The following is a 22,079-nucleotide window of genomic DNA, read 5'->3' as shown; positions in this document are numbered from 1 at the left end:
GGATAGAACTATGGCTGAGCCAAGGCTTCAGAGTTTTAGGATTGAAGTTTGGAAAGCTCATGAAACCTGACTCTGTAAGAATTTTCACAATATGTCCTAGTGGACCATGAGCTGGGTAGGAGGCAGGGCAGAGTGGAGGAATATCCACTTACTGAACTTGATATTCTATTGTGAAGAACAGGAGATACACTTGATAGAGATTCACATTTAGTAGTTTCTGTATATCTGATTTATATAACTACAGAGCTAATTTTCTGTTTATTAAATAATATGAATTCTAGTCTTCAAGTGATGTATTCATTGTCAATTTAAAATTCAGAGTTTAAAAAATCACCTCTTCAAATACTGTTAAGAGAGTCAATCAAATCAGGTGGCCCAGACTGGATAGTTAATTTAGTGCAGAAATGTTACCTGTTTTATGAATATAAAGACATTTTGTTGGAGCATGGAAATAGACATTTCCATGGGCCTAGGAATTCCCAGTTTTGGCCCAGTGCTTGGAGAAGACAGAGCCTGGCTCCTTATCTTAGGAGAGCAGCAGGGAGGGATGGAGATGAGGGGAGGGAGTTGGTAGGAATGGAACAAAGCTCAGTATGTACAGTATAAATCAAGACTTGGGTTCTAGCCTGAGCTGTGTCCCTTACTCAATGTCCCTGAGCCTCTCTAAGCATCAATTTCCTCTATCTGAAAATTATGCAGATGAGTGAGATGATAGTATATCCCCTTTTTAAAAAATATTTCACACCTTTATTTTTAAAAGTTATGTAAGAGATATAGTTTGTTTTAAAGTTATGCTAATGCGTGCAAGCCTGCTAAGTCACTTCAGTCTGTGTCTGACTCTTTGCGATCCCAAGCACTGTAAGATGCCAGGCTCCTCTGTCCAAAGGATTCTCTAGGCAAGAACACTGGAGTGGATTGCCATGCCCTCCTCCAGGGGATCTTTCCTACCCAGGGGTCAAACCCACCTCTCTTATGTCTTCTGCATTGGCAGGTGGGTTCTTTACAACTAGTGCCACCTGGGAAGCCCACGCTAATGCATATCATATTTTTTATTGCCTGTTTATATTATTATAGTCAAAGATTAAAAATAAGAGTACACTATTTATACTCTCACTTGCCTTCTTATCCACCTTCCAACTTCTTATCCAAGTTCCCACTTATTGTTTTCTCCAAGGTACAACAAAAGGACCTATTACTGAGCTATCTTCCTTTGTTATAGTGATTTAAAGAGTAGCAGTTACAGATGTTATAGGGAAATCATTTTTAAGGCTTCATTTTCCTGCCTTAAAAATATTCATTTGAAAATATTATTCATTTATTTTATACACCAACAGTCAATCAGTTGGAATAGGATGTCTCATCATTAGCACAAACCAGTAATCTTATCCCCTATCTCACTACCAGGGAAGAACTGGGGTAAAATCTAATGGGTATTTTAAGCAACGCCATCAGTTATTCCCTCCAGTCTTTCACATTTTATGCTGCTTTCCTATAGTCATCATTCATTTCTTTAGCACAGCGAAGTCATGATATCAGAGGCAAAGTTGTGCCATGATAGCATCTGCTAAGGCTCTAACAGATGAATGACAGTCTTTATTCTTTCTGAAATGAACTCTGCCACCGTCTATGTCCATATAGCCCAGTTTTATATCCCAATCACACCCCTTCCACCTGTGAGTCTAAATAATTCCAGATGCCTAATCAACCAGGTTCCAATCAGTTAACCTAGGAGACCCACAGGGCCGCTCCCAGCCGATCAGACCTTCCTGGGACCTTCAGGCCTGGCTCGCCCTTGGCAACACCCGGCCCTTCGGCCCCTGCGCGCCGCCTCCGGGACCTCGGGGCCGCGCTGCGCGCACCCGAGGCCACGTGACCCCGAGCTGCCATGGCGGTGGTTCCCGGAGGTCCTCGCTCCGGGCCTGCAGCGGGCGCCCACTTTTTCTGCACCGCGGGCCGCGGCCTGGAGCCCTTCCTGATGCGGGAGGTGCGGGAGCGGCTGGCTGCCACCCAGGTGAGTCGGCCTCGCAGCGAGCCGGGGCGGGAAGCGGGGCGGCCCAGGCCCCGCCCCTGCCCGTGGTCCCTCGCCGCTGGGGTCGGTCCTCGACCCGCGAAAGCGACGCGGTCGCCGCGCTGTCTGCCCGCGATCCCACGGAGGCGACGGCCTGGCCCTCGGAGTTCTGCTGGCAGGTCCTTTAGTTACTGCCAGAGAGACCCGCCAGCCCTTTCCCCCTGCGCATCTCTCACTGTCACAGCTGAAGTGTTTTTTTTTTTTTTTAAAGAGCGACTGATGCGAGTTACTTCCTAGATTCTTTAAAAGAAAAATGTTTGATAGTGCCTATAATTAGAATTAGACCTGTAAGAATTCTTTCTTCAGCTTTTAAATGCAAATATAATCGTCAGGTTCAGCTATTTTTGTCAGTTTCCTGACACTGTGTTTATCTCATAGGACTGTTGGGAGCATTCAATGATAAAGGTTTTGTAAAGTACAGCATAAATCCTCAGTAAATAGTAGCTAGAAAAATACTCCAGGATGCCTCAGAGAAGGAAGTTAGCAGTTGCTGGTATTATTATATTATTACGCTGTTAATTTCGATGAAATGAAGAAAGTTGTAAACATCAGTTTACGTTCTAGTACATGCTGAGTCTGTTTCTTGAAAACAGGGAAAGGATGTAATAGAAAAAGGTTCCAGAGTCTTGATGGGATTATATATGACAGTGTGAATGATGTATTTTTGGAAAATGACAGCTTATTGAAAGAAATTGACCACTCCACTCCGAGGACTCCTGAAGTGTTGAAAGCTCATAAGAGGAGTTTCTGTGATGATGATTGGGGAGAGGAGGATAGAGAGGATCATGAAGAATGACATCAGTCTTATTAGACTTAGACTAACTGCCGTTTGTGGTTTTAGTCACCGAACGTCATAGAGTGTTGAATGTAACTAGTCTAAAAAAGCAACAATATAATAGCAACTGCTGACATGGGTTAAGCATTTAATATGTCAGACACTTAATTTTCACAACAACCCTATCTTTTGAGGTAAGCTGCGCATTTAACAGAAATGGAAAATGAAGCACAAGGAAGTCCAATAAAATATTCACGTCATGGAACCCGAAAATGGCAGAGCTGGGATTCAAACCCAAGCTATCTGTGAAATCAGGCATGCTATCATGTTCAACCCAGGCAGGCTGGCACCCGGTTCCAGTTCCTTAAACACCGCGAAGTCATGACATCATGCACTGATTTTTTTTTTTTTTTAATGTTCACTTAGAGTTCTTGGTGTGAAAAATAGAAGGCTTGACCCAACCCGCGTATGCCTCACTATTAGAAAGCTGGTCCTCTCTGCTTGTTCTCAGTGTTCGCCATTTGCACCTCCATGGTGTAGTTTCGCATGTTTCTCTACTTTCTGTATTTCCTATAAATTGGAGTCCTATAAGTTATAGCTGGCACTTGGTCACGTTCAGGTTTGATTTTTTTCCTCCCGTGTTGGGTCAAGCCTCTTTATAGGTTCCTGGGTATTTTTAAATATTTAATTTATAGCATATGAATATATACTCTAGTATGCAGTGTATAGCGTTCCTTAAAGAAATATATTGGGTAAAATTAAGCTTTGTAATTCTGTTTAATGTGTTAAATACTGTTATTATAAAAATAAAAGTAGAAACAGTAATTTTGAAGATAAAATTCACTGTAGTAGAGGTGTCCGCAATGCCAGCGAGCCAGGAGGCCCGGTCAGTTGATTAATCAGCCTTTATAAACCCACATAGCAAACCAGCCCACACAGTAGGGTTAAGCAGATAGTCAAGTTATCTCGGTTATTTCATTCGATGGGATGATTGCATAAGGTTCTCTGAAGATTCTGTGCATTCCCTGTAGATTGGATACTTTTTAAAAAATTAAGTAAAATATATATTTTTAATTCTCTCTTCTAAAATGAAACACAAAAGCTCACACACCACCTCAGTCCTTCACCTAGCACTTTAAAATCAATTCCAAAATTAAATGGCGTCTGTAGAATTAGGAAAACTTTGGTATCTCCTTGTTAACTATACCTTACCTTTTTGCCTTGGCAAAAAGATCATTAGATCTAACTCCCTAAATTTTAAAAGAAAGGCAAAAATACTAACTGCTTAGATATTCTAGCTGACAACAAAGCTGTTTTTTCTTTTAATAAAGGCTGTTATTTCATCTTCTGAAGTGTTAGACATAAAACCAGTTGGTTTTAGACACTTTTAATGATTTAATTCCAAATGGAAAAAGCAGATTGGATATATAAATAAATTTTCGAGTAACAAATACTAGTGTGAAATATTCTAAAATGCCACAGTCATCCCTAATTATTGTAATTGAATATGATCAGTTACAGACAATAAACTAAAGAAAATGAAGGTGGGAGGGGGGATCGGGATGGGGAATACATGTAAATCCATGACTGATTCATATCAGTGTATGACAAAAACCACTAAATATTGTAAAGTAATTAGCCTCCAACTAATAAAAATAAATGAAAAAAAAAAGAAAAAGAAAATGAGTAACAGTAGCTTCAGCAGTGTTTGAAATCGTATACACCAAAACTCATTTTTCTACTAGTTTGAGATACAGTACTTTACAAAAGGTGAACTATTAAAGCACTTTCATACATGTGATTGATTTTCACAGTGGCTGTTTTACCATTTCATAAACTACTTCTGATTACATGCTCATTTCTTATAAAAGGAATGTAGGCCTAATGTAAATTTTTTTTAATAAACAGAATAAACCAGTGTTGGTGTTGATTTTTAGAATGTATTTAACATTTTAAGTGACTAAACACATATTATTCTTATGATTGAGCACCCCAGTAGATTAAAGGACCTTTTAGGTCCTCTTAATTAACTTGATTTTTCAGTCAAAAAAATTTTTTTTGTTCTCCACACCCCCCTCCAATAAAATATTTTTAGAAGTTCATTATATAAATTGTCTCCCTTGGTACTCAAGTAAATGAGAAAAGATAAGATCTTTGTACTATTAAATAACTAATTTAATGTCTAGACTACTTAGGTTAAAAATCACTGGTCTAGATGTTTGTATCAGTTTGTTTATAAGACTTGAATCTTAGAACTATACATTTACAGTAAAATATTTATTTCAGTTCCCCCAGAATCTTAATCTGCTATTTCATGTGATGGTTTAATATCAACTATACTTTTAGATCAAGTAACAAAATTTAAACTTCAAGAAAATTTACCTTTTAAAACTTTGTTTCCAAGTTCTAAGCATTTTGAGGTATATATTCAATTTTAACTTTAGTGGGAAAATGTCACCTTTGTAATGAGAAAGAAGTAAGTCATAAAAACCAGAAGTCCTTGTTTTAGTTACTTCATTGTCCCCTTAAATATTGATTCCTAAACATTCTTTTCATTCCCTGCTTCTCCGTCTGTCTTAGGTACATTGCTAGTAGTTAACGTCTTTGGGGTTTTTTTAATTTATTTGTTTTTCCAGCTCTATTTAGATATAATAGACATAATACAGCTTTCCTTAGTGGCTCAGATGGTAAAGCATCTGCCTACAATGCGGGAGACCCAGGTTCAATCCCTGGGTTGGGAAGATCTCCTGGAGAAGGAAATGGCAACCCACTCCAGTACTCTTGCCTGGAAAATCCCATGGACGGAAGAGCCTGGTAGGCTACAGTCCATGGGGTCACTAAGAGTCAGACCGGACTGAGCGACTTCACACTCACACTCAGACATAATACATAATAGCATTATGTAAGTTTAAGGTGATTTGATACATTTATATGTTGCAAAATGATGACCACCATACCATTAGCTGACACCTCCATCCCATCATGTAATCAGCATTACTTTTTTGATGTGAACATTTAAGATCTACTCTTTTAGCAACTTTCAGCTAGGTAATACAGAATCATTAGCCAAAATCACCATGCTATACATCAGAATCCCAGAACTTGTTAATCTTGTAACTATAGAAGTATTGGGATTTTTAATTGTCATCAACTTAGGGCTTCCCCAACAGAGATTCTTCTTCATCAAGCTAGCATGTAACTTTAGAAATTACCATCCTAAAAGCTTAGTTAGAACAGGTCAGATCAAACATACCATACACTTGGAGTTCAAGTTCCCACTGAGTGGGAGCTGCCCATACACATGGAACACCCCTGATTCCATGGTTGCCTCAGTCCTAGGAGATGACTTCAAACCATGTTGGTTAGCTTGTGGCCACTGCTAAAAGGAGAATGCTAGGATCATCCACATCCATCCTGAACTTGAGGGGGGTGGGCTGACCCAAAAGGTTCAGGATTCCATTGGCATTGAGCATCATGTGCTGTACCTCATTTGACTCTGAATCAGTGCTCTTTTCATTTTCCTTTCTTCTCTGACTTTGTCCACATATCTGTCCTGTCTTGAAAGCCTCTTTCAGTTTGATGCATACTCTTGCTTCTATCCATTGTCCGGTTCCCACAGCCAAGTGGTTCATTATTTCTTCCTCAGTAATCTAATTCTCCCTCCAGCATCACACTCAGCACTCAGTCCTTTATGCCCCGTCCACAGAAATCTTTCTTCCAGCTAATTTAGTGCTGTCATAGTTTTCATCAAAAGTCTATAATGGCGAACCATTACCATCTGGAGTAAAACCGTGACCGTTTTTTAAGCTGGGCCTGAGCTACACTACATCCATCTACCTGACACCATCAGTCAGCATCACACAGCAAAGGTTGCCTTGCTGTCTTTCAGTTCACTTCAGCCAGGTTGTCACGCCCACCTCTGCATTTCCCCTTCATTCTTTTGTGAGAATCCCTCTTACCAAATCTTATAGGATTCTTTCCCAAGACTTTTCCTAATGATGGCTTCCATCGTTAGTAATGCTTATTGTACCTGCAACTTATAAGAACATTTATTAACATTGTACTTTTCTCTTGGGTTTAATGCAAGCTATTGTCTTATACATTTTACATTTTAATTGTATGTTAGTATATGCCTATTACATTATTATTCATCTTTAGGATTTATACTGTATGCTTCCTTGTAGACCATGAGGTAGATATTTAATAAATACCTACTGATTAGGTTAAACTTGGTCTAGACACCTAATTTGTCCTATCCATTTTGCCTTTCCTTTGCCCACTTTTAGTAGTTGTGTGAGATTTGATAATCAGTATTTTGTGTTCTATTTTTTTAGTAGTGTGCACACACACACTTTCCAAAAGGTAACACAGAAAGATTATGGTCTTGGTCACTGACTATGTGACTTCATACAAATTAGTTAACCACTCTAAGCCTCAATTTCCTAATCTATAAAATGGAGATGATAAAATCTCCCTTAGAGGGTTGTTACAGGATGAGGGGGAAAAACATATTCAGAGTGCCTGCTGCTGCTAAGTCACTTCAGTTGTGGCCGACTCTGTGCGACCCCATAGACGGCAGCCCACCAGGCTCCCCCGTCCCTGGGATTCTCCAGGCAAGAACACTGGAGTGGGCTGCCATTTCCTTTCTCCAATGCATGAAAGTGAAAAGTGAAAGTGAAGTCGCTCAGTCATGTCCAACTCTTCGCGACCCCACGGACTGCAGCCTACCAGGCTCCTCCATCCATGGGATTTTCCAGGCAGGAGTACTGGAGCGGGGTGCCGTTGCCTTCTCCGGTAGATAGTAGATACTTCAGAAAGAGGCATTTTTATTATTGTTAGTCTCGATGCTATGTTTTAATGCATTAAGGGGGAGGGAAGGGAAATGATTCTTGCTCTGACATTGAACTACATTAATATGTATTTTTTCTATCTCTAGGTTGAATACATTTCAGGAAAAGTTTTTTTCACCACCTGTTCTGACTTGAATATGCTGAAACAATTGAAATCTGCAGAAAGGTTATTTTTGCTGATTAAAAAGCAGCTTCCATTTCCTGTTTCTTCTGTAAATAAAGGTAAGTGTATGCCTGTTGCTTTTACCTACATGATATAGTGCACTCCAAAGTCTTCTGCTTGGCATTAATATGTAGTCATTTCACATTTTTAAGAATCATTCATACCCCTGAGATCATTAATTAGTTATTTTTCTGTATTTCCTGCATATTATCACCTAATTGTGTCTCTTTTACAAGTTTTGACCAATGTGCTGCCTTCCTTCTGAGATTTCAGTGTCCTAAGTCACGTTTCTTCCTTGAGAGTTATGATCAGACACCTTCTCTGAGGCTATATGTGGTTTGTGCATTTATTTAGATTTAGGAGCATGTAATAACCCCAAATGCATTGATTTAAATAATTGATCAGAACTTATAAATTTTACCTGATGAGTGATATAATTGGAAAATACTACATAGTAAAATTTCCTGTTTTGGGAACTTTAAATTGATAAAGCATTAGAGTTAAAGAGGGCTTAAGAGATTTCTTGTCCACTCCCTACTTTTATAAATATGCTGCTGAAATAATGTAAAGATATTGACAAAAGCAAAAAAAGGATAAAACATTGCCTTAAACCTTATTCTGATTGCTGCTTGTGCACAAGAAACCATGTCATCACATAGTCTATAATAAACTGTGTCAAGAACAGTTCAAATGGTGAGAAATCAAGATGGGGCAGAAAAATTGTTTTAAAACAAATCCTAGGGTATTATATTGTAAGGTCAGTATAATCTCATCCCAATATTCCACACACTTTTGTCTTTAAAGAACTACAGTAATTGCTCTTTGATCATCTTGATGGCTTTTGTTTATCAAGAAAAGATTACATCTTACTAAGCATGACTGCCAGTTCCTAAATTATGAATGAGTTGTGTATCTGAAATGTTACTTTATGGAAGCTCATTTTATGATCTGTGCTAATATTTTGTGGTCTAATATAGTCTCAAGATTCAGTTGCTCTGCTTTTAAGCTCTATTTTGCAGTTTACTCTATTTTTTAAACTTAATTTTTTATAGGCATTACTTTAGAGATCAACACACATTGTATGTCTTTGTGTATATCGAAGTGATACATATGTTATCATAGGACAAATGATCTTGCTAAAGTAAAGGTAACTTTATAGGAATTTTAAAACAGGTTTGATGTTAAGTATGGAATACGTGAATGAACTTTATTCTGCACAATATTCTTAAATTATATAAGTTCTAGATAAAAGGGAAATCAGTATTCATGTAACAATTTAATAACATTTCTTATTTTAAGGAAATAAAGGTAATGGGATTTGAGGGTGTGAATAGCTTCAGTAAAGGATAAACTGAGATTTTACTTATTTAGGAAAAATATTTAATGAACTGCAAAGACTTATAAATGATGATCCTGAAAGTTGGTTGAATGCCATTTCAATTTGGAAGAATCTTCTTGAACTTGATGCAAAAAAGGAAAAGCTTTCTCACAAAAATGCTAACCCACTCAAAAGAAAAGTGGGAGAAGATGATATCACTGCTAAGAAATTGAAAACGGAACAAATCCAAGAGATACAAGAGACTAAGGAATGCCAGCTGGAAAAACAAATAGAAGAAAAAATATTGGAGCAAGGAAATTTTATCACTGAAGGAGAAAAATTTCAAGAAGAACTTCAGAATGATATAACGGAAGCTGTTGATACTCGTAACCAGAGCAACTTAACTTTTAGAGTTTCCTGTCGCTGCAGTGGCGCCATTGCAAAGATCATTACTGCGCAGGTACACTTGCCCCCCAGAGTGGGTTCCCATTTTCTAAAAGAATTAATTATTTTTTAGATCAAAATTGAGGTGAAAACCTTTCACAGAATACATAACCAGGCTCAGACAGATCCCTCAGCCTAATCGCACATAACTAAATCTCTTCTAAAAATGCATTTTCCTTCTTAACTTTACCTCAGGTGCTTAAGAGGAATACTGTGCCAGTCTACATAAAGACTTCCTTTTATTTTCTCTCTAGAAGTTTCCTTAAACTCATAGATACTGTTTACATTTGGAAATTCTAATATCATGACCCTAAGCTTTTTGGCTTTCTCTTCAGTTCGGTTCTGTGTTGATTGAGTGGTTGCTCTGTGCCAGGTCTTACATGCGGGATCTTCCCAGGACCCAGACTGAGGTACAGAGGTGCACTTAAAAGGAGAGCAGAAACCACAAACGGCCGCTGCAGAGTTTGGTGATAGAGAGGGCATAGGCGTGGGTCCTTGGGCCAGTCTTAAAAACAGACAGGCTCTTTGGTGGGAATCCAATGCTACTAAACGGGTAATTTTTAAACATATAGGATTGCCATAGCTAAAACAGTTCATCTTTCAGTTTGCCTCTGTTAACCCAGAATGACCATATTTATCAGGCCACAATCTGGTTATTTCATGTGTCTGAAATTACGAGAGAGATTATACACAGGTAAACATCAATACTGTAAGATTTGTTGGGGTGGAAGAAGTACAATGCACCCTCATTGCCTTGAATAGAAAATGCTTTCGTGTAGTATTTTAATATTGTAACCTTAAATTACCATCAGATAGTATGATTGATTTCCCTGCAAGCTCTGTTAGTTTTTTGCTTACATTTAAACTTAAAATTTTCATTTTTAGTACTCTTATCTTTTTTTTAACCTGTTGCCTTTTCAGGAGGTAGGAAGAGTAATTGGAATTGCTCTTATGAAACAGTTTGGATGGAAAGCAGATTTGAGGAATCCAAATTTGGAGGTAATGAATGTTCATTTTATTTTAATGCTCATAACCTAATTCTTTAAAGACAATGCCAACTATTCTTTTTTTTTTTAATTGAATTGTAGTTGACATAAAATATTATGATTCATGTGAATTACACAGTGATTTAACATTTGCATACATTATAAAATCATCACAAGTCTAATAGCCATCTGTATCCATTCAAAGTTATTACAATACAGCTGCAATGTCAACAACTTTTACTGTGCTTTTTAACTTTGCCTTAAAGTTTTAAGTCATGTCTACATGGATCCTGCAGTCTGATTCCTCCTTAGCAATAGAATACTGCAGATTCTTTTGCTAGTAGTTTTCACTGTGAAAACATCTCATTCTAAATTGAACTTTTGGAATGGAATTGTTTAGTCGCAGTTAAACTAAACACTAGAGTTGCTTCTATAATCACTATGCTACTGCCGCTGCTAAGTTGCTTCAGTCGTGTCCAACTCTGTGCGACCCCATAGACAGAAGCCCACCAGGCTCCCCCGTCCCTGGGATTCTCCAGGCAAGAACACTGGAGTGGGTTGCCATTTCCTTCTCCAGTGCATTAAAGTGAAAAGTGAAAGTGAAGTCGCTCAGTTGTGTCCGACTTAGCGACCCCGTGGACTGCAGCCCACCAGGCTCCTCCATCCATGGGATTTTCCAGGCAAGAGTACTGGAGTGGGGTGCCATTGCCTTCTCCTATAATCACTATAATACATAATAAATGTCTATAATAAGAAATTCTAGTTAATGTAAAAAATAAAATTGGATAACAAAAAGACCTGTGTTAATAGTGACTTTATTAGGCTTGTCAGATTATTTTTCTTTCCCTTTTCTCTATTTTCAAAATTAATTTAATGAGGTTATACCATTTTTAATTGGAACAAAGTAAACACATGGGAAAATGAATTCTTAACTATAATAAATGTTCTTCTATATTTTTTGAGAACCATAAGTTTGACCAGTAGTCATTTTTATGATTCATTAATTGGTAGATTATTTTTATATAGCTTTAAATGGAGTAATTGCCAGCCAAATCAGAAGACTTTGTGTTGCTTTCTATTTTGTTATTTGATATTTTTTGCTTTTAAAAAGTCATGCCAAGTGTATATCCTTTACTGCTGTTTTGCAAAATACTTTGATGCTGAGAATCTTTTCATATAAGCGTGTCTTCCTTCATCTCCCCGTTTCTAGTTTTCTTATCTTCTGTCTGGTTTCCTCCTCTCATCTCTCCCTGACTCCATCTCACTGTCTCAGAACTATAGTTTTCTCATAGTTTAGCTCATAAACAAATATATCTAATTTAGTTCCTATCATCCATTTAATGCAAGTAATAGCTATTGGTAGAAATAATCAACATGAAACAAAATCGACAACAGAATCACACACAGTAAAATCTGTGTGACCAAAACTAACAGAAGAATCAAATCTTAGCAAATTTTGTTCTGTATAATTAAACCAGAAAACTTCATAGTACAAAAAGCTGTACCTGATAACATTTATATATAAAAATATCAATATATCATAACTTTAACTGTTAAATAGAAAAGAATATCAATCAATAGCTTTGCTAACATGAATAAGATAAAAAAATTGGAAAGTTTAGCTTCAGTGATCAAAGAATTCAACTAAATGGAATTCATTCCAGATTATTATTTTCTTAGTAAAAGCTTATCAATATTGGAATAATTCTGATTAAACTATATTAAAATACCTTTGGAGTAAAAGTATCAGGAGTCAAATGTTGTTGAGGTCAAAGAGCAGGGTTAGAATATTCCATAAACCTCATCAGGCTAAAGGAGGACGATTCTTTTAAAATTTATGTGGGCTACTAATTAAATGTGAGGCATTTAAATCCTCATCATGACCTAACATGAGGACTATAGCTAACACTGCTGTGTGGTATAGGAAGGTTGTGAAGAGTAAATCCTAAGAGTCCTCATGGTGAGAAAATTCTTTTTTCCCTTTTTTGCTTTTCTTTTTATCTACATGAGAAGATGGATGTTAGTTGAACCTATTGTGATAATCATTTCACAATATACATGAATCAAACCTTCATGCTATATGCCTTAAGAATAGACAATGCTGTATGTCAATTATTTCTCAATAAAACTGGGGGGAAAATAACAAGAAAGACGACAGAAAGGAATAAACCCTTCATATAACTGAGGCACTTTGCCATACACCTGAAAGTTGCACAGCTTGTGGATTAACTGTACCCCAATAAAAATTTAAAAAAGAAAAAAAAGACACTCCCTATAAATAATAGAGAGTGAAAGGTCACTCTTGCTACCGTATATTTGGCTTAAGCAGGTTTTCTGTTAACTGTGGTATCAAGTCTTACCTGAGGCTAGAATTAGGGTGGATTTAGGTAGTTGTCTCTAACCTAAAATGCTTAAAAATCTAATTTAGTTCAGGTAATTCAAAGAATAGCTGTAAAGAAAAGTGATCTTGAGTTCTTCATAATGTGATTCTCAATATAAGTTGTTTACCAAATTGACTTCACAATTTTTCTATGAGATGTACTTAAAATTACTTTGCCTCTGCTCAATAAAAAATATTATGGAATGTTTTTTCAAATATGAAGAGGCCTTGGAATGTCTTATTAAAATATAGGTTGTATAGGTTCAAAATGGAAGCTTTCAAATTGTCACTCATTGGGTAATGAATTACTTGGTCCATTCTAACTTAGGTATTTGTTCTTTCAGATCTTTATACATCTAAGTGACGTTTACTCTGTGCTGGGAATTCCTGTGTTCAGGTAGGTATTATTTCTAAGCTTCAGGTTTGTGTCTTAGGACAATTTGTAAAACTAAAAACTTTGTGTTTTTATTCATAGTATGAAAGACTGATATATCAGAGGGAGCTTAAATAAAAGCCTTTGAGTTCTTTGCTTGAACCAGTTAAGTATTTGCATGGAACTTACTGGATCCTGATTGGACTGATTAGAGTTGTGAAAGATTTGATCACAATAATCGACTGATTACATGTTTCATACTGAAAATCATATCTATTTTTTAATTAAATTATTTTTACGGGCCCACATTTAAACTAAATTTTAGTCCATTGGCCTCTTGGATTTTTCATTAAAATAGAAAATACATCACAGTTCTTAATGTTCATCTTGAACATACTTCACATTTTACTGCAGTTTTTTTTTTTTTTTTTTAATGGGAGAGTAATTCCAGTTTTTAAAATCTTCTTCAGGTTTTCTCCCTCATTATGTTGGGTACTATACAATAATAAATGCAGTTGATTCACTTTCTTATTCAGAAATATTGATTGCTTATCATACAGCAGTACTTTCTTAGATGCTTTGGGAAGGAATGGATGGTTGGATGATGGAAATAGTGATTTGCAGTTTCTTGGGAGCATGTAAATATTGTTAGCATCTTCAAAACATTTTATATGCATAGCCATGTTTACATGTATATAGTGATTTAGATATCTTTTCTCTAGGTGATTCTAGGTATGGAATATTTTTAAAATCATAAAAAGATCCCATTGACCCTAAGCTCACATTTTTGCATGTGTAAGCCCGAATCAGAATGTAAAAAAGAATGCTTAAGGTCATTATAACAGTTTTATCAAATGGTGCACCATTGCAGTTGATTAGCACAGTGCTGAGGACATTGTGGATGTTCAAGAAATGCTGAATGATTGAGTTCTCGCTGTGTGCTAGTTATAGGGTAGGCCCCACTAGCCTCAAGATTACAAAAATTCATGCACCAGTAGTCACTTTAACACACACGAGGTCATCACATGTCTCAAGGCCCTGTTGGCTTCCCTTGGCCCCCACCTACTCCAGTATCCTCCCACTGTCCCAGACCAAACCTAACCCACTATTTTACATCTATACCTACGAGGTGTCCAGGCTTCCCTACCTCAGTGCCTTTTGGAGTGCCAGGCCCTAACCCCTGCAGATGTAGATGGGGATACCCTATATATTGTAGATAGGAAATGGCCTAAGAAAATGAAGAAATGTATGGAGATATGAAATACAGGGATGGGAGAGTATACTTAGTTTATATCTGTAAGTTTTGCAGTACTTCCAGGTGAAAGGTGTCCACACACATTTGAAGGTAAAGATCTGGGATTCAGGGGACTGATCTAGGCTAGAGATGGAGATGAGAATGTCTTCCAACTTGGTGATAGATGGTGTGTAAGAGAATAAAGAAGAAATTCATATATGAGGACAAGAGGATCAAAAGCCACATTTATTTTTGTATTGGGGTAAAAGCCAGCTAAAACTGCGAATAAACACATTAGCCAGGTTCTATAAAAGTAGAGAATTATTTTTATTTTCAAAGAGTTTATTTCTGACCAGTTCTTTTCCCTGAATAATTTTATTTTACTGATATAATGAGGCCCTTTTGTTGAAGTAATAGCAGATTAATTTTGTCCAAGCAAAATAAGAATCGGTTCCCTTTTGTCACATATTAATAGAGTTGGCTCCCATAAAATAAAACTCTATTAGCAAAAGTATGCACACAATAGTCAAAAATTTCAAAGATTCTATATAAATCCCCTATGCGTAGAAAAGGACTTTGTAATGTGTATGGACAAAGACAGTTTTCCATACCAATTCTATTTGTGTGTGTGTGTGTATGTGTGTCTAGAGTGAAAGTAATTTCTCAGTTTTGGTTTTACCTAATGTGTTTTGGTGATGGACAAGGAGGCCTGGCATGCTGCGATTCATGGGGTTGCAAAGAGTAGGACACGACTGAGCGACTGAACTGAACTGAATGTGTTTTGTAGTGAGATAATTGCTGCACTTGGCCTGCTGAAGCAAGATTTGTTGATCAAATTATTTTATAATTCTTCTACCCACAAAGTTTATATCCCAGATTCCAAATCTCTGGATATGGTACTATTTACAGTGTGAAATTTTATTTCCTGAAAAACCTTTTTAACATAAACAGCCTCTCATAGTTTTATCATGCAGGCTTCTTTATCATAATAGTAAATACACAATTACATTGTTTTATTTAAAAGACATACCTCATCTAATTCTAAGATCTTAAGAAGCTTGCAATAAATACAGACAAAACAAGATAGCTTAAAGAGCAGAACGAAAATGATGAAAGGAAATAGGGTTTGGAAAACACTGTGGCTTTGTGTAATGTTGGTAGAAGAGCCCTCTGAGTGGCTTTGAAACAGGCCTAACCCCAAAACAACCAAGCATTGATTTTTGAAATCATACGTCATGTCTTACCAATAAATTGTTTACATAAAATAGATAAGTGCATTGAAATTTGCAAGGAAATGTTGTTCACTGCACCAGAAACATAGAAATAATATTTTGAAAATCTGTACCAAATCCAATATCGGAAACACCGATATTAGCAATAATGGGGTAGAAGATCAAGTATGAAGTGATACATAGTGGAGACCAGTGAACTCATTGGGCAGTCCTCTGCTTCAGCAGTTCATTCAACAAATTATTTTAGACAATGCAGTGTCAAGCTTTATTCCAACTTTAGAGAAAGGTGCAAATGAGCAAAAGGCAAACTTACAAAAGGGACCTTTTAGAAATTCTTTAAGGGTTAGCATCCATTCAGCGCTGCATCCTATGCTGCATCCACACCACAGTGCAGTTTACTTCTCTTGATGACTCTGGATCAGTGAGAAAAGGTCTATTCTACACGGGAAGTCAGGGAAGCATATAAAATTAGAAAGACTTCCCTCATGTGATTAAATTTTTTTAAGGTAAACACATAAGGGTTTAAATTTCAGTTATCTAAAAAATTCTCCATTCTGAAATACCACACTGGCTGGTTAGACAAGGTGCCAGTTAGAGAAGGTAATTTTGTATTAATAAAAAGGTTGTCTACTCTCTAACTTAGGGAATACTTCAGTGCATGATGTACAGGTATGAATGGGTTAATTATTTTTGTTTGTATCCTGTTAACATGCAGTAACATTGGGTGTTGTTTTGCTTTAGGGTTCCTTTAGCCTGCAGACCTTACATCAAGACACCAGGGTTGAGATCTACCATAGCCTGGGCAATGGCCTCCCTCGCAGAAATTAAGGTAAGGAACCTGTTCTCGTCCCTTTTAATTGAATACCAAGGTCCTTTCTGTAATTAATTTACACAGCCTCTTATTGATGGTTGCTTTCTTTTTTCTTTGGTTCTTTTAACCTTTTTTAATCTGTTTTTCTTTTTCTTTTCTCGCCATTATATTTACGAACTGCAGAGATAGGATTTTGTCAAACTTCTGGGAGTATTTTGGCTATGAAAATGCTGAGTCAAAAGATAACTACATTTTATTATTTCTAATTTTTTGTCACAGTCATGTGGCCTGTACAACTTCTACTTCTTAAAATTTAACCAAGATCTTGATCAATTTTTGTAAATGCTCCATGAACATAAGAAAATAATTTTATTTTCTAGTCAAGAGATGGCCTCTGTATCTTTTACTTGCTATTTTACTGTCTGCTCAGTACTGAAAGAGGTATTTTGAAGTTTATTAGATTATATTTTTCAAGATTTTGCATTTTTACTCATTGTTGCCTCATTCTGTAGTTTGTTTGTCCTGTAGTTTGGTTTATGCTCATTTATGACTGTTAACTGCCTCATGGTGAAGTGTTCCTTTTTATTATTATTAAAGTTTTCATTATGTTGATTTGTAAGTTTAAACTTAAATTTCACCATGTCTTATTAGTATTTCCAGTCTTTTTTTTTCTTTGCGTTTTCCTTTGTAGTTCTGCTTTTTCAACTTTGTTTTCAGTGTATATTTCTTATAAACACAGAACTCTGTCTTTATCCCACAATGATAGGCTTTTTCAGTGAGAGAATTCAGTACAGTATTATGATAGATACACCAGTTATGATAGATTTACTTTGCAACTTCTTGCAGTTTACTCTATTTTTGCTAGTTTCATCAAGTGAATCATCTCATTGTTTTCCCTGAGGTTAGATTTTACTCTGTGTTCTATTCTATTCATGGCTCCCTCTCCCAGCTCTCTTAATTAAACACATGGGACTTGACTTTTACTTTAAAACAAGACATCAACTCTTCTTTGCCAGCACACTGTTTTTACCACCTACACTCTGAACTTCCTCCTCTGTCTGCTCCTCCTTGTCATGAGATGAGACCTCCAGGGTACTTTTTCTCTTCTTCTGTCCCACCTTTCTTCCTTCCTACAGTGAGACCTTTGAAATATGTTTACCCTCTTCTACTCCCAACTACATGCATCAGCATTTCCAAGTATATCCCTCCTGTTTTGAAAAGTTCTTATACTGCACTTACATTACACCACCCGTTCATAGTCATTAAGATGCAATATGTGTAACATGTATTTCTGTATAAATACACAGAAGTATAGTATGAAGTGCGTTGCTTCTCACCTTTCTTTTTCACTTTATCTTTCTCCCTTTGAGGTCTCTGCTCTGCTTTATTTGTTGCTTGGATAGTCTATTCTTGGTACTTTTCTCAAACTTGGTATTTGAATAATATACTCTCTGGATTCCTGTATCTCCTTACACTTCATCCTGTCATCTGGGTATCCCCCTTTGACTTGGTATGAGGTTCTTAAGTTGTAGTCCTTTCCTCTCAGAGGTCTATAGATGTTGTTCCATTATCCTTTCACTTCCAGTGTTGTAAGGGAGCAATTCCTGCCAGTATGATTTTTCTTTTCCTTGATAGCTATCTTGTTCTTTTTGTTTGCAAGCTTGTAGGAGTTTTCTTTTTAATCCTCTAATCTCAGGGATATTACCAGATGTACCTGTGTAAGTATCTTCTCTATTCAGCCCAGAACTAGGTGAGTCCGACTCCCTGAGTTCCCGTTTCAACTCTACCACTTACAGGCTGGGAAACTTTATGTAAGATACTGAACATCTCTGTGCCTCCGTTTCTCACTTCCAAGATGAAAATAGTCATCACATAGGACTATGTGAGGACGAAGTGAATTAGCATTTTTCAAGGGATTAGAACAACACCTAGCATATAGAAAATACCTAAGTGTTAACTTCTGCTATGGTAATGTCAGGGAGGGAGAAATTACCTCGCTATCCACCCTTGAGTTCTTTTGACTGATCTCATAATTAAATTGACACAAGACAGATTAACAGGGGAAAAAAAAATTTAATTTGTATGCATGAAAGTCTCATAGAAGTGGGACCCCTGAAGTGATGGAAGCAGGCTATTTATATATTATTTTTAGACAAAGAAATGCTTGTGAAGATTTAACAAAGGGGTTTGTGCTTGGGGTAGCAGACTAGTGAAGAAGTAACAGTTTGTTTATCCGGCTTTCTCATGTATACAGCCTTGAATTCCCTAACTCTGGTGATAAAGATGCTTTCTGTCCTCCTGGTAGAGGGAAGATGCCTTCACTTGGGAGATTAAGTTCCTGCTTTCAGGGGGAGAGAAGTGGGTCAGAGTGTATTTTCTTTTTAATATCATTTATTTTTACCTGCTGTTTCTTAAGTAACTTTTAATTCAAAATAATCAATATGCCATTAAAGCACATTTTGGGGCATCCTACCCTGGACCTAAACAGTAATAATAATTATAATAACTATTATTTAGGATATATAATAATTATAGAAATCATTTTTTTCCTCCAGCTCAGGTACTCTTTCATCCATTATTTACTTATTATTTCCTCAACTATTTTGCTTTAGTGTTTTTTACCTTAAACAACTTCCTTTTTTTTGCTTCTGTAGTTCCAGTGATGAATATGTTAAGCTTCCTTTCTCACATGTTTTCCATCTCTTTATATTTTGCCTGTGTATTTTGAGTTTTCCTTGGACATTATCTTCCAAGGTATAACCAGAGTTGCCAAAATGTGCTGCACTTGATTGAAATGTTTAGTTTTAAAATCATGGATTTTTTTAGCTTTGGAAAATTGTGTATGTGTATGCCTAGAGAATTCCATGGACAGAGGAGCCTGGTGGGCTGCTGTCCATGGGGTCGCACAGAGTCGGACACTACTGAAGCGACTTAGCATGCATGCATGCATTAGAGAAGGAAATGGCAACCCGCTCCAGTATGGAGCTCTCTTGCCTGGAAAATCTCAGGGTCAGAGGAGCTTGGTGGGGTGCCGTCTATGGGGTTGCACAGAGTCGGACACGACTGATGCGACTTCGCAGCAGCAGCATGCTATATTTGGTAAAGAACTGTCTGCCAGTGCAGGAGACGAAACAAACCTGGATTCAGTCCCTAAGTTGGGAAGATCCCTTGGAGAAGGGCATGGCAACCACTCCAGTATTCTTTCCTGGAGAATCCCATGGACAGAGGAGCCTGGAGGGCTACAGTCCATGGGGTCACACAGAGTCCGAGGCAACTTAGCCAGCCTCACATGCTATATTTGATATCTCTAGAGGCTTTAACTTTTTTCACATATTTATCTGTTCCCTCCAGAAGTTTCATCTCACTAGATGTGTATTGTTTGTTCTGCCTGTTTTCTCTCTAGCTTTTGAGGGACTTCCTCCCCTTAGATGTGCACAGCACAGTTCTTTTTGAGGGAACACAGTTTGACCCACCATATAAATGATCCCATTATCCAGCCTGGATCCAGGCAGCCTCTCTTTGGAGCTTGGTACCTAAACCTCTGCACAAGCAGCTCAACCTTGAGTAGGCCAGTGTCTTGGAAACTGAAATTTAAGCCTGGGGTGTTAGGTATTTCTCATGTTCAGTGTAAACCATTCTCCGTCATACAGACCATAAAAGCAAGGAAAATCAAATTCTGTGTAAATCTTGGTTATTACTTTAAGCATTTGGAAATACTTCTCTGCTACTGTCTATGTCCCCAGGTATCATGACTAGAAAAGTCCTGCAGTAAAATAAGGACATTGAAACATATTTAAGGGCAGATCACCTCATCAAAGAGGGACCGTGGGGGAAAAGAGCATGGCATTTGGTACATTTTAAGTCCTTAATAAAAATCAGTTCTCATACTGATATTAATCTTAAAATTGTCGTTTAAATCATTATTCTTTTTGTTGTTTTTCTGCCCCTTCATGGGGGGATCCATATGACACTCGGGTAGAATTTAGTGTCAGGGAGAAGTTTCTGAAGGACATTTTGTTTCTTTTCATCAGGTAGCCCCTGGCTGAACCCCGCTGTCTTCTGAGCACTCTGCCTCCTCTGTAGACAGACCAAGGGACCTCTGGGCCTGGAGCTGGGGTAGGTGTCCTGCTTGCACCTCGCTGCCCTGTCTGCCCAGGCCCTCTCACTGCCTTAGAAGCACGTGCCATCCAATGATCCTCGTCATCTACAGATCTCCTGTTGTCACTGCCGTACTAGCATACACCATTATTCCTGTCCGAAATCCTCATCAGCTCAGCGTCTGCGCCGTCTGGCCCCTTTGTGTCGTGCTCTGCCTGCCTCTCATGGTCTGCTGTAGTCACATGCTAGAGTTTATCAGAAGAGCATCCCTTCCCCAAATCTCAAAGATGCCGCTCTTGTCCTCCTCCTCCCCCCACTCACTCCCTCTCGTTCCCCACCACGGTTGTCAGCGCCACGAGGCCTCCAGTCACTGGTGGCCCTGTGCTGTGCCTAGGCCAGTCGTGTCCGACTCTTTGCAGCCACATGGGCTTAGCCCGCCAGGCCCCTCTGCCCATGGGATTCTCCAGGCGAGAATACTGGAATGGGTTGCCATGCCCTTCTCCAGGGATCTTCCCAACCCAGCAATTGAACCAGGGTCTCCTGCATTGCAGGCAGATTCTTTAGCAGCTGGGCTACCCAGGAAGCCCAGGAGGTGGCCCTATTCACCACCTGTACGCAGCCCTCCTTCACCACTTGGATTTTAGGTTCTATCATTACAGTCATTCCCTTGAGCATACTTGTAATTCTCCTGCTTCTTAAGTGACATAAGTATTGGAGTCAAAAGAGAACTTTAACATGTTCTCCTCAGGAGGTCTACCAACACATTGGAATCATAATGGATTATAATTATTATAATCATTATAATCAGTGAACTGTCCTTGTTTCACTCCATTACTTGTGTGCTGGATTCCGTTCCCTCTTGCTGCCTTAAGGACTTTTTTCTCTACTGGGTCATTCCCATCAGCATGTGTACATGCTCTAATATCTTGCAACTTAAAAATGAATTGACCTTCTGAACCCACATGACCCATCAGCCCTCACCCCCTTCTCTGCTTCCCTTTAGAGGGAAACTTAGGACCAGTCATCCGTCCACATTTGGTGTCTACTTCTTCCTTCCCACACTCTTGTGTCCCCCTCCCCTCAGGCTGTTCTCACTAGCACTCGCTGAAACCACTCATCTTGCTTATCCTACTAGCACGTGGACACTGTCATCACTCCTGCTCGTTGGATGCTTCCCCTTTCAGGACCAGTCTAGGTTCTGTGTCAGGGTACTCTACACTCAGTGTACACGGCTGAACCTTCATCTACCAAACATTGATACTTAGGGGATCACCAGCATCCAGACGATAGACTTTTTTTTTTTTTTACCTTCTCTTAAAAACTTGAGTCATGTCAGAACATTGTCAT

The 22,079-nt window shown here is 38.0% G+C and overlaps 1 protein-coding gene across 3 annotated transcripts in view; it reads left to right on the top strand.

The window, feature by feature from the left end:
* Positions 1–1,874: 1,874 nt before the first annotated feature.
* The window catches only part of THUMPD2 (THUMP domain containing 2), a 37,806-nt gene continuing 17,601 nt past the window's right edge, over positions 1,875–22,079 (top strand). For 2 of the 3 annotated variants that reach the window (XM_020913668.2, XM_020913662.2), the window contains exons 1-6: positions 1,875–2,011; positions 7,780–7,915; positions 9,228–9,634; positions 10,540–10,617; positions 13,329–13,381; positions 16,565–16,652. In XM_020913668.2, the coding sequence (XP_020769327.2) occupies positions 1,886–2,011; positions 7,780–7,915; positions 9,228–9,634; positions 10,540–10,617; positions 13,329–13,381; positions 16,565–16,652 (888 nt within the window). In that variant the 5' untranslated portion in view covers positions 1,875–1,885. Of the gene's footprint in view, positions 2,012–7,779; positions 7,916–9,227; positions 9,635–10,539; positions 10,618–13,328; positions 13,382–16,564; positions 16,653–22,079 lie in introns of those variants that run through there. The other variant, XM_070477252.1, reaches the window with a different exon arrangement.

This window comes from Odocoileus virginianus, chromosome 2, assembly GCF_023699985.2.
Source record: "Odocoileus virginianus isolate 20LAN1187 ecotype Illinois chromosome 2, Ovbor_1.2, whole genome shotgun sequence".
In the NCBI taxonomy this organism is placed as follows: domain Eukaryota; kingdom Metazoa; phylum Chordata; class Mammalia; order Artiodactyla; family Cervidae; genus Odocoileus; species Odocoileus virginianus.
The sequence above is the reverse complement of the archived record's forward strand: the minus strand, read 5'-3'. Positions and strand labels throughout refer to the sequence as shown.